General features: G+C 45.7%; 1 protein-coding gene across 3 annotated transcripts in view; it reads right to left on the bottom strand.

Moving 5' to 3' along the window:
* The window catches only part of LOC125916959 (ras-related protein M-Ras), a 28,697-nt gene extending 17,019 nt beyond the window's left edge, over positions 1-11,678 (bottom strand). The window contains exon 1 of one of the 3 annotated variants that reach the window (XM_049623206.1): positions 11,373-11,640. In XM_049623206.1, coding sequence (XP_049479163.1) covers positions 11,373-11,565 — 193 coding nt within the window. In that variant the 5' untranslated portion in view covers positions 11,566-11,640. Of the gene's footprint in view, positions 1-11,372 lie in introns of all 3 variants that reach the window. The other 2 variants (XM_049623208.1, XM_049623207.1) reach the window with 2 other exon arrangements.
* Between the last annotated feature and the right edge of the window lie 1,491 nt (positions 11,679-13,169).

A 13,169-nucleotide genomic window follows, 5' to 3' on the forward strand; every position in this document is an offset into this window, starting at 1 on the left:
AGATGGTAGCAGGGCAGGGGGGTGCTGGTAATGGAGAGGAACAGGGAGGCAAAACGTTGGCCTACAACCCCATTTCTTCCTCACAACCACTCACAACCAGTGGGGGGGGGGGGCAACATTTTATAGGTGAAGAAATGAAGCAGGGCAAGGCGGTGACCTGCCCAGGTTCCCACTGCTGGCGAGCAGGACAGGCACGCTTTGAACACCAGACTATCTGGAGCCAAGCCTTGCTCTGCTGCTGGCACCAGCCTGTCTTTGACCGGGCAGCCAGCAGTGTCCGCAGGGCCTGTGAAGAGGCACAGGTCTACACGGAGGGGGCGAGGACAGAGCACCGAGGTCTGCCGAGATGGAAGACACCCATCCCACCTGCTTACCCCCAACCTTCCACCTACCTCACACCTGCCCCTGGGTGGCCACGCATAGCTGGGAGGAGAGAACTCAGAGCCGTGCTCCTTGCTCCCTTTAAAGTCCTAGCACCGACTTCCAGGGCCCTTAAAGCACCCAACAAATCTAAACATGTCCCCATCCAGTCTTCTCCTACTCCTGGGCCACAGCTTCCCACGGCCTCCTCTCCTCCAATCTCCACCCCCAGCTGAGTGAAACAGGTGTGAAACAGAGATCAACAGCTAAATTCCACAAGCTTCCAAATCAACCCACCTCACAGACCGAGGAAGCCTCGCACACTGCGGGGGAGGCAAACGCAGCCACTGCAGAAAATGGTTTAGCATTTCCTTGAAAAGTGAAACATGGAGTTACCATAGGACCCAGCCAGTCCATGCCAGGGACACACCCGAGAGAAGTGAAAACATATCTACACAAAAACTCGCACACGAATGTCTGAAGCAGCACTATCCATTGAAGCCCCAGAGTGGAGACAACCCGAATGGCCAGCAATGGATCAGTGGATAAAGAAAATGTGATGCATATCCATACACTAGAATACTATTCGCACATAAAAAGGAACGAAATTCTGATACAAGCTCCAACAGGATGCACCTTAAAAACAGCACGTTGAGTGAAAGAGCCTAGTCACTTTCTAAGTGAAAGGCTACTTAGAGTATGGTGCCATTTATATGAAATGTCCAGCATAGGCTGATCTGTAAAGACAGAAAGTCCGTCAGTGGTTTCAGGGACTGGGGGAGGTGGTGGGGGAGAATGGGGAATGACTGCTTAATGGAGTGAGCTTTCTAGGGGGAGGTGGTGGAAATGTTGAACAATCAGTGGTGATCCAAGTGATTGCTGATTTGTGAATCAGTCAGCAGTTGTGACTGCACAACTGTATATCTATACTATTTAAAGGAGGGAGTTTTCCATGGAGTTACATCTCAATTAAAAAATGTATGAGGGACCCCCTCTCTTTTTCTCTGAAACACACACTCCCACTGTCTTCTTACTACGGGCATGACCTGGCCCTGCTCCTGTCCAAGCCCATCCCCTCCAACTGGACACTGGATCCTGTCCTCTTCCACCTATATAAGGGCACTGGCTGCTATTGTTGTCTCCTGCATCATCCATTTCTTTCTCTAGTGGTTCATTTCCACCACAATGTAAACATACTATAATTTCTCTCACCTTAAAAAAAAAATTAAAGTCAAAAAAATTACAAGTAAAAACCCTGCCCCTTGACCTCACATCTCCTTCCGGCTGCTGTCCATTTCTCTGTTCCTCTTTACAGCCACACCCCTTGACTTGTCTGTTCTCATTGCCTGCTCATCCTCTCCTCCACTCTCTCTTAAATCCACTATGATCAGACTTTCATTCCTGACCACTCTATCAAAATTGATCTAGTCAAGTCACCAATGACTTTCATGTCACTGAATCCAGTTGGCACTTCTCAGTCCTCAACCCACTGGGCCACCTGCTGACATCTGACATTAATCTGGCTGGTGCACTCAGGCCAGTAGTTGATGGTTCCCTCCTTTCTGAAGAGCCTTGGGACATCGCTCTCTCCAGTTCTTCTCCTACTGCAGTGACTGGTCCTGTTCTGTCCCTTTATCTCTCTACCCTCTAAATGCTGGTGGGTCCCCACACTCAGTCCCCCACATTCACTTCATTGGCCACCTCTCATCTCATGGCTTTACATGTCTACTCCAAAATTTCCATCTCCAGCCTATACATCTCCCCTTACTCTAGATTCAGACATCCGGCTGCCTGCATGACTTCTATCTGTATATGAGAAAGGCATCTCAGATTTAACATGTCCAAAATTAAACTCTTGATTTCCCCCCAAACTTGCTTTTCACCAGTCTTCCTAATCTTGATAAACCTAACCATTCTACCAGCGTGCAGGCCAAAGGCTTTCTCTCTCTACCCCCACCCCATGCCATATACTCCATCTACAAATGCTGTTGTTTCCTCCTCCAAAATACAACAGGAAGCTAAGCTAACTCCTTCTCACTACCGCCTTCAGCGGTGCCCTAGTCCAAAATCATCACATGACTTTTAAGAGCAATCAACATGAAGTTCTGAAATCAGGGCAAAAGCCTAAATTAACTGCAGGGGTATAGGATCTGTCAACAATGTAAGAGGAAACCCACCTGAGGTTTAGGGTACAAACCCCAGGACTGAATCCTGGCTCTGCTGTGACTTTGAAGGGGGAGGGGCATACACTGCATACACACTGTCATCACACAGCCTTGTTGAGCTGACTCGAGGTCACTGCCTGATGGGGTGAACCTCAGCTCCCAGGCTGGCTAGTGCGCTAAGCTGACACAGAGCAAGAGTAAGATCCTTTGCTTCGGGGTCAGAGGAATGGGGCTCTAATGAGCTGTGTGACCTTGGACATGTTATTTCCCCTCTCTGAATCTTGGTTCCCTCCACCTGCAGGGGCCTGACTGATCGGAGGACGGCTGGACAGGCGCTGGAGCAGGAGGTCTGGGTCCCCAGGGACACAGGACAGCAACAGCAGCAATTTCCCAATGTTATGGAAGTATTTCACTGCTTTATCAACTAGTATGGCAGTACCGGTGGGTACTGGCTAAGGAGCAGCTGTGCTCACCGGCTTGGTGGAGACATTAACCTCAATTTAGCAGAACTGTTGCAAGGATGAAATAAAACAATCCCTGCAAAGTCCTTAACACAGGCTCTGGCCTTCCAGAAAAGTCTAGTCAGGAGTAACTGCTCCTACTGCAGTGAAGCAAAAGGAGCCACTGTGAAAGAGGGTTTGGCTTCAGTGCACCAGGAGGCACTTCCCTGAGCACCTTGGAGATCAGTAAGCCCCACGTTACTGGAAGCATTCAAACAGTGATGGCTGACGGAATCAGAATAAAGAGTCAGGCAGAGGCCTGCAGGGCTGGATTTCATAATCTGAGGCCATGTTCCCTCATAAAGAAAAAGAGGGAAATTCCTCCCACATCACTGCCAGCAGGAAAAGAGGAGGATGGGTGGAAAGGTGGAACGACAGGCCAGCTCTGGCTGTACCCCACTTTTAGTTGGGGGGCCACGGGGCGGTGCTTACTCTGAAGCTCTAGCTCAGAAAAATACACTCAATAAATGTTCCTTTTCCTCTCGCTGCCCTTCCAATGTCCTCCTTCCCTCCTCCTCCCCAGAAAGAATGTGGATTCAAGCTTCAGGGAAAAGCCAGGTCCAGGCTGCTCCGAGAAGACAACAGCACTTGTGTCTGAGGTTTGGGCAGAAGCCAGGGTGGAAACATCCCAGCTTCTGAGGGTGCAGGAGAAGGGCTGGAGCTTTCACTCTGCAAAGACCAAGCTGTCAATGGGGACACAGGGGGCCAGGGCGGCTGCAGAGCTGGGCCCAGGAGCCCATAGTGGGAAGAGGTGTTGGGAGAGTTAGGGCCACTGCTGTTCTCCATTGGTGGAAGAAAGATGCAAGGCTGGGAAGAGGGTGGGACTGGGAACAATACAGGTGAGAAGCCCAGCGACACCCATCCCCGTTGTAGGTAGGATTGCGGAGGATGCGGTCAATACCCTTCCCTGCAGGGCCAAGGTTTAGGCGCAAACAGGACAGGAAGGGGGATGTGCTCGGCAGAGGTATGACGCCCTGGGCCTGCTCTGCCTCTAGCTTGACTTAGGCAAGTCACTTCTCCGTCTGCACCAGTTTCCTTAGGTATATAGTGAGGGGGGTGATACCATAGAGTTCAGGAGCCTGCCAGCCCTAGCCTAACAGAAAAAAATAGGCTCACAAGAACTCCAAGACAAAACAACTGGAAGCACGGACTGCAACAGATATCTGTATGCTCGTGTGCACAGCAGCATTATTCACAAGATCCATGAAATGGAAAGAGTCCCAGGGTCCGCTGCTGCACAAATGGGTAAACAAAATGTGGTATATACATACGGTGGGATATCATTCAGTCTTAAAAGAGATGAAATCCTGACACATGTTACACATGGGTGGATGGACCTTGAAGACATTGCGCTAAGTTAAATAAGCCAGTCACAAAGGAACCAATGCTGTATGAGTCCACATACATATATGAGGTACTCAGAGTAGTCAAATTCAAAGAGACAGGACATAGAATGGTGCTTCCAGGGGCCGGGGGAAGGGGAGTAGGAGTTATTGTTTGCTGGGTGCAGAGTATCAGTTGGACATGAGTAAGTCTGCGGAGGGATGGTGGTGACGGCTGCACAATAACATGCATGGACTTAAGGCCACAGACCTATACACTTAAAAACAGTTACAATGTTAAGATTTATGTATATTTCACCACAATAAAATCATACGTACATACAGATGTACATACATACATACATACATACATACAAAACCTCAAGGCTCTGCCCAAGGCTTGGTTCTTCCTGATTCATGAAACCTGAGAACTGGGATATGGTGAGTCCTGTAGCTGAAAGCCAGGGTGAGGGGGGGGACCAAAGTCAAGGACCAGGAAAGAAGGCTGGAGAGCCGGGAGAGGTGGGCACCGGGCAGCGAGGAGACGTTCCCAGAACTGGGCTGTAACAATGACAGGTGAGGTCAGGGTCCCATAGGACCTGTGGGAAAGAACCCAGAGCAGGCTTGCTCCAAAGCCTAGTAGTCCTAGACACTGGGGACCCCAGCTGCTGGCCCCTGAGGTCAGCTGTCTCCTGTGTCTTAGATTCTGGGAGAACCAGGGCAATGAGGTCCCTTGAAAGAGAGCAAGAAACAAGTCTGTAAAGTAAGCAGAAGCCTCTGAGAATCCTGTGTGGCAACCAGAGAAGGCTTTTTGAGCAAGCCTGGGAAGAACAGCTGGCCCTCTGAAGGGCCTTGGGCAAGTTGTAAGCGGGACAGGCGAATACGTCTGTTGACCTGATAATCCAGGCCACGCTCCCCTCTTCCCAGGATTTCAATGTCCATTCCCAGAGGCCCAGGGATCAGCTTGTGAGGTGGGAGAGGATTTTCCCACCCAATCAGACTAACAGAGAATCCAGGAGACAAAGGGGAGTTCAAGCCATTGCTAGCTGTGTGAATCTTGCTGTGCTTTATTTTTAGGGAGATAACAACAGTAGCTAGCACAGTACTGTTGTATTAAAACAGAGCGTATGCAACGTGCTTGGCATGAAGCTTGCACATAGTAATTGCTCAGTAAAGATCATTACTGCCCTCATAATTCTCCCCCTCCTCCTCCTCCTCCTCATCAAGCTGCCATGTTTTTGCTCTTTTTGAATTTGGAAGAAGAGCAAACCCCAGAATTCAGAGCCCTTGGAAGGCTTCCCAGGCTTAGCACTGCGCCCCCCAGGATGGTATGGCCTCCAGCGAAGCAGGAGGTCAGGACTCTGGATGCCCGAGTAAAGTCCTGACCATCCCAGGGCTGCAATCCACCCCAGAGGAATCTAGCCTCAGAAGGGGTCAGAGTTACACTCAAGCGTAAATATAACCAGCCTTTGATTAAAACTCCCAAAACATGGGGCAGGCATCTTTTTAAATGCCAGACTAATTAATATTTAAAAGGAATGTTTTAAGCCTTTCTTTTCTTTTAACATTTATTCAGTTTTGAGAGACAGACAGTGAGTGGGGGAGGGGCAGAGGGTGAGGGAGACACAGAATCCAAAGCAGGCTCCAGGCTCTGAGCTGTCAGCACAGAGTCTGATGCGGGGCTTGAACTCACAAACCACGAGATCATGACCTGAGCTGAAGTCAGCTGCTTAACCAACGGAGCCACCCAGGTGCCCTGACCTGCCTTTCTTTTCTTAATACAAGACTTAACTCAGTGGAGAAATGTAGCAATCTAGCATCTGTGCCTGAGGATGTCCTGGGTGGGCAATGCCCTGAATTAGGCTGGGTTCAGGGGGCAGGTTGAGAGGCACAGCATCCCAGGGGAGCCCAGGAGATTCAGAACACAAGCTTTGCAAATTTGTGCTTATAAAGTAGTGCTGTGGCCATGCTTCCCTTTTCCCTGCTGCTGCTGAAATAATAAATATTTTTATTGTGATAATAAACATTATCACAAAATCTTCCTAAAAATCACCCTTGGGAACTTTTTTTCCCTCAGAGACGAATCTAATACCCAAAGTTACTTTAAGAAAAAGTTAGAGAAGTCAATACGGCTGTATAGAGAACTAATATTCATTAAGTCCCAATTATGCACCAGGCAATGATGTTGCTCTCTTACATGTATTATGCCATGTTTTTCGGGATGTTTTCTGTGGAAATAGTCCAGAATGATGTGCTAACAGCGGTCCTTTGGGAAACCCTAAGGACAACCTATCCTACCAATACATTCCCAATATTATGTGTGTATATTGAAGAGTCTCTTAAGTCCCACAGTAAAGAAACTGCTTATAGTTCTTTAACTCTGTATATCCCAAAATGCGGCATATAGTCGAATGGGTGACGCATGAGATGATTTTTAGCAGGTGCATAAATGTAAGTTTTAACTTTTAGTGGTTATAGATATTTATTATATAACACAGCTAGCACTTCACACCTGTGACTGCACATATTCTGTTCAGGACTTAGTCATACATTCATTTCACACACATTTACTGAGGACGTACGATGAGCCAAGCAGTCGTCTAGACACCGAGAATATAGCAGTAAATAAAGTCTCCACTCTCAAAAATTTATATTTTATCGGGAAGCAATAAAAACTCAAGTAAATATAGGGAGCAAATATATGTTTACCAGTAAAAGGTAGAATAAAGAAAAAGAGTTAACAAGGAAACAGAATGACAGGGGTGGGGTGGCTGCTGGTGCAGATGGTCTGGTCAGGGAAGACTTCTTAGGTAAACTTAACATTTGAGTGGAGACCTACACAAAGGTGAGAATGTATTGCTGAAGGAAGAACGTTCTAGACAGAATACCAAATGCAGAGTCCCAGAGGCGGGAATGTGCTTGGTTCCTGGGGAACGATTCAGTTTCAGGACTACAGCCAAAGCCCTGAAGGTGGTTTTTAAAACTATGATATAATTCAAATACCATAATATTCACCCTTCCTAAGAAAAAAAATTTTTAACGTTTATTCATTTTTGAGAGGCACAGAGTGAGTGGGGGAGGGGCAGAGAGGGGGAGACACAGAATCCCAAGCAGGGTCCAGGTGCTGAGCTGTCAGCACAGAGCCCGAGGCCGGGCTCGAACTCACCGATGGCGAGATCGTGACCTGAGCCGAAACTGGACGCTTAACCGCTTAACCGACTGAGCCACCCAGGTGCCCCTCGCCCTTCTTAAAGTACACATTTCAGTATACACACAAAGCTGTCACATTTTTTTTTTTAAGTGGTGATTCAGGGGGTGCCTGGGTGGCTCAGTCAGTTAAGCATCCAACTCTTGGTTTGGCTCAGGTCATGATCTCATGGTTTGTGAGTTCGAGACCCACATCAGGCTCTGTGCTGACAGCATGGAGCCTGCTTGGGATCCTCCCTCTCCCTTTCTCTGCCCCTCCCCTGCTTGCACTTGCTTGCTCTCTCTCTCTCTCTCTCTCTCTCTAAATCAATAAATAAACTTTAAAAATTAAAAAAAAAAATTTTAAATGAAGTGATGATTTGGTTCTGGTTCCAGCCAAGATGGAGTAACAAGGACCAGATTTATCATCTCACTTGAAACAACCAAAGACCAAACGACATAACGGACATTCATAGAACGTTCCACCCAACAACGGCAGAATACTCATTCTTTTCATGTGCACATGGAACATTTACCAGAGAGAACATACCCTGGGTCATAAAATAAGCCTCCATAAGTGTTAAATAATTTAAATCATACATTTTATGTTCTCTGACACAGTGAAATTAAAATAGAAGCCAGTAACAGAAGGATCTCTGGAAAATTCCTAAATACTTTAAAGCTAAATATTTCTAAATAACCAATGGGTCAAAGAAAATCTCAGAAGGGAAATAGGAAAGTATTCTGAACAGAATGAAAATGAAAACACAGTGTATTAGAATGTGTGGGATGCTGCTAACCAAGTAGTTTGGGGGAATTTATAGCACCAAATGAAGATCTTGGAAAAGAAGAAATGTTCAAATCTATCACACAAGCTTTCACTTTAAAAAATTAGAGAAAGAAGAACAAATTAGGCAGACAAAAGGAAATAATAAAGCTAAGAGTGGAAATCAATGGAACCAAATGGGAAAAGTCAATGGACTCAAGAGGTGGTTCTTTTGTGAAAATCAATGATATCAATAAATCTCTAGACTGTTTAGGGAAAAAGGAGAAAACACAAATTAAAAATATCAGGAATGAGAGGGGAAACATCACTCTGGATTCTACCGACATTAACAGGAGAATAAGAGAATATCATGAACAACTTTACGCCAATAAATTTGGTAACTCTGATGAACTGAACAACTTTTTTAAAGACACCAACTACCAAAACTCACTGAAGAAACAAATAACCTGAATATCCCTATATTTACTAAAGGAATTGAATTTGTAGTTAAAAAATCTTCCAACAAAGAAAACTCCGGCCCCAGAGTGCCTCGTAGGTGTATTCAACTAAATATTTAAGGAAGAAATAATACCAATTTTGTTCAAACCCCTCCAGAAAATTGAAGAAGAGAGCATATTTCTCAATGCACTCTATAAAGCTAGCATTACTAGGCATGACAAGAAAACCACAGGCCAGTATAGCTCTCAAGAACATACACACAAAAATTCTAAACAAAATTTTAGCAAGTCAAAGCCAACATTACATAAAAGAAGAAAGCATCATGACCAAGTGGGATTTATCCCAGGGAGACAATGTTGGTTTAACATTATAAAAATTAACATAATTTGCCAAAATGACACACTAAAAATGAAATACCATATGAGTATCTAAGTAGACATAGAAAAGCATTTGACAAAAATCCAATATCCATACCTCATAAAAATTCTCAGGAAACTAGTAATGGGAAGTCCTTCAACCTGATAAAGGGAATTGATAAAAAACCTACAGCTAACATCCTATTTATTGCTGAAAGACTGAAACCTTTCTCCTTAAGATCAAGAACAGGACAAGTATGTTTTTAGTCAGTGAAATCAGGCAAGGAAAAGAAACAGAAGCCATCCAGTTTGGAAAGGCAGAAGTAAAACTGTCTTTACTCGCAGACATGACCATCTCTGCAGAAAGCCCAAAGGAATCTACAAAAAAGCCACCAGAACTAATAAGTGAATTTAGCAAAGTTGCAGGTTACAGTTAATACACAAAATGCAACTGCATTACTACATATTAGCAACAAACAAGCGACAACTGCAATAAAAAAATATCATTTATAATACAGATTGTAGATATAAATCTGACAAAATAGGTAAAAGACCTATGCAATCAATTCTGTAAAACAACTCATGAGAGAATTAAAGAAGACTTAGGGGTGCCTGGATGGCTTGGTCAATTGAGCTTGAGTGTCTGACACTTGATTTCGGCTCAGGTCACAATCCCTGGGTTGTTGGATCGAGACCGAGTCAGGCTCCATGCTGAGCCTGCTTGGGATTCTTTCTCTCTCCCCTTCTACCCCTCTCCCCTACTCACACTCGCGCTCGCTCTCTCTCTCTCTCTCTCTCTCTCATAAAAAATAAATAAAAAAAAAAGAAAGAAGACCTAAATAAATGGAGAAATACTGCATTCATGGGTTGAAAGGTTCAACATTATGAGGATGTCAATTCTTCTCAAATGTGCAGATCTTTAGATTCAACACAATCTCAATCAAAATCTAGAATTTTAGAATTTAACTGGTTCTTAAATTCATATGGAAATGCAAAGGACCTAGACTGGCCAAAGCAACTTTGAAAAAGAACAAACTTGGGGACTTAACAATACATGATTTTAAGACTTGTTATCAGTCTACAGTTATCAAGACAGTGTGGTATTGGTGATAAGATAGACGGATAGGTCAAACAAACAGAATATATGGGCAACTAATTTTCATCAAAGGTACAAAGGCAATTCAGTGTTGAAAGAAGAACCTTTTCAACAAATAGCCCTGGAACACCTGCATCTCCATATACCAAAAAAACAAAAAAACAAACCCCCAACCCCCCCCCCAAAAAAAAACCAATTTTGTTCCATACCTCACACCATATACAAAAATTAAGTCAAGGTAGATCCTAATGCTAAATACAGAACCTAAAGCCATTAAACTGCTAGAAGAAAACGTAGGAAGAAAACCTTTGTGACCTTGGGTTAGGCAAATACTTTAGACACAACCAGAAGCACAATCCATAAAAGAACAAGCTGATAAACTGGACTTCATCAAAATTAGAAGCTCTAGTCTTTGAAAGACACTGTTAAAAGAATGAAAAGCATGTCACAGACTGGAAGAAAATACTTGCAAATCACATATCTGATAGTGCATCCCAGGGGCTTTCAAAGCTCACTTCCTACAATTACAGTCTATCCTTAATGGCTCTTTGTTTAAAAGAGAGACTCAGTACGAAGTCATAACCAGTAAGAATCTGGAGCAGCGGTTCTCTACTTTAGCATCACCTGGAGGGTTTGTTAAAACACGGATTCCTGGGCTCCACCCTCAGAATTTGAACCAGTAGAGCCTGAGGGTTTTCATTTCTGGGAAGCTCCCTGGTAATCTTAGGCTGCTGGCCTGGATACCACAATTTGAGAATTGCTAATCTAGACCAATTTAGACTACACTAGAAACAATGTCAAATGCAAGATTTCCCCCCTCTCAAAGGGAAATAAACTATGCTCACTAAAAAACAGTTTGTCTCTTCCCCATTTTTTTAGGAGCCAGAGACATCTGTAAATGTTAATCAGAGCTTCAGATCAGCAAGAAATAACAAACATGACATCACTGGGTTGGCACGATGCTAGCCTCTTTGTTGAATACGCATTTTGGTTGCCACAAAGCTATTCAGAATTCACCCTGGAAAACATACACGGCCTGACACCAACCATCCCATAATGACAACGTGGAAGACACTATCCGCCCCAGGGAAGTTGGTCAACTTCCTCTGACCCTCCGAGTCACATGCCCCACCCCCATGCAGGGCTACTATCCATGTCTCACCGTCCAGGATGGCCCATTGATTGTCAATCTCCGTATGTTTCAGGTAGGAGTCTTCGATGGTCGGGTCGTAGTCAGGCACAAAGATCTTCTGGAAAAACTGGATGGTGAGGGCGCTCTTGCCCACACCCCCATCTCCCACCACCACCAGCTTGTACGTGGGGAGGTTGTCACTGGGGACGGCACTGGTTGCCATGTTTCTGATAGGTCAGACCTGGGGAGGCAAGACATGTGTAATGAGGCAGGAGGCTTTTTCCTTTCTGACCTTGAGTGGAAAATATTCACGAGTTTTCCTCCCTCCTTATAGAGTAGTAAATACTCCCAATTATATGTTTATTCAATCATCTATTGAATATCAGCTATGTGCCACACCTGGTCTTGCAGACGTAGCACTACTAGATGCCATGAGGTCTTTAACGAGTAAAGCCAAAAAAGCCATGTTAAAGAAGCTTTTCCATCACTAAAGTCTGCCCTAGTCATGTACAGGTGAACATGTGCGTGCCAGTCTGAGCAGGGATGGCACAGAGGTTCACCTTTTACATCAACTCTAGTCACAGGACTGCTGTGCTTGAGGATTTGAGGCCCCCCAAACTACGGAAAGGACAGGCATAGCAGCCTAGTACCCCCCCCCACCCCCCGCTCTTAGAATTTAGTGATCCTGGCTCCTTTCTCTCAGTCTCCTTGCCCATGGTCATGCAGAAAGTTGTGCTGGTGGGGCACCTGGGTGGCTCAGTTGATTGAGCATCTGACTCTTGATTTTGGCTCAGGTCATGATCCCAGGGTCATGGGATTGAGCCCCGCACTGGGCTCCACACTGAGCATGAAGCCTGCTTGGGATTTTCTCTCTCCCTCCCTCTCTCAAAATAAAAACAAAACAAAACAAAACAAAACAAAAATCTCTCTCTCTCTCTCTCCCCCCCTCTGCCTCTCTTCCCGGCTTGTGCGCGCGCTCTCTCTCTCTCAAAAAAAAAAAAAAAAAAAAAAAAAAAGTTTGGTAGAATTTCCGGGCCTCTGGTTCACCTTTTTTAGTTGGGGGGGGGGGGGGAGAATGATGTCACGTCTAGCGAAGGGAGTGGTTCCCCCCCCCCCCCCCCCCCCTCCCTTTCCCGGTTTCCCCCCCTCCCCCCTCCCCATAAAAAAAAAAAAAAAAAAAAAAAAAAGTTGTGCTAGAATCTCGTGGCATCTGGTCAACCTGTTTTAGTTGGGAGGGGGGGTGGAGAATGATGTCACGTCTAGCGAAGGCAGTGGTTCTCAAGCAGGGGCAGTTTTGTCCCTGGGGGACATCTACAATGTCTGGAGATAATTCTGGCTTATTAGTGGGTGTTACTGGCATCTAGTGAGCGGAGGCCAAGGCTGCGGCTACACATCCTCCTACAATGCACAGGACAGCCCCCCACAATAAAGAATTATCCATCCTGAGATGTCAGTAGTGCTAAGGCCGAGAAACCTTGAGCTAAGGAGACCAGGCAGGAGCCAGAAATGTGGCGCCAGGATTCCAAAGAACAACTGAGCCTTAACAGATAAGGAATGACTGTGAAGAGGTGACGGCAGAGGAGTGAAGAGTCATCTTTGGAAACAGCGTCATAGAGAGACAAGGAGGAGAGGGAGGCAGGGAGCATGGAAGGAGCCCTCAGCCAAGGGTGGTTGCCAGAGACTTAAGCCGCTACCTGCGGACGCGCCAGGGGGCCAGGGAGAAGCAATACCACCTCCCGTTCTGGCAATCCTAGGCAGCATGGAGACAGACCTGGTGCCAGGGGAGCACAAGCTTGATCCTGCCTCAGTGTACCAGCAAAGCAACAA

This window comes from Panthera uncia, unplaced genomic scaffold, assembly GCF_023721935.1.
Source record: "Panthera uncia isolate 11264 unplaced genomic scaffold, Puncia_PCG_1.0 HiC_scaffold_1360, whole genome shotgun sequence".
In the NCBI taxonomy this organism is placed as follows: Eukaryota; Metazoa; Chordata; class Mammalia; order Carnivora; family Felidae; genus Panthera; species Panthera uncia.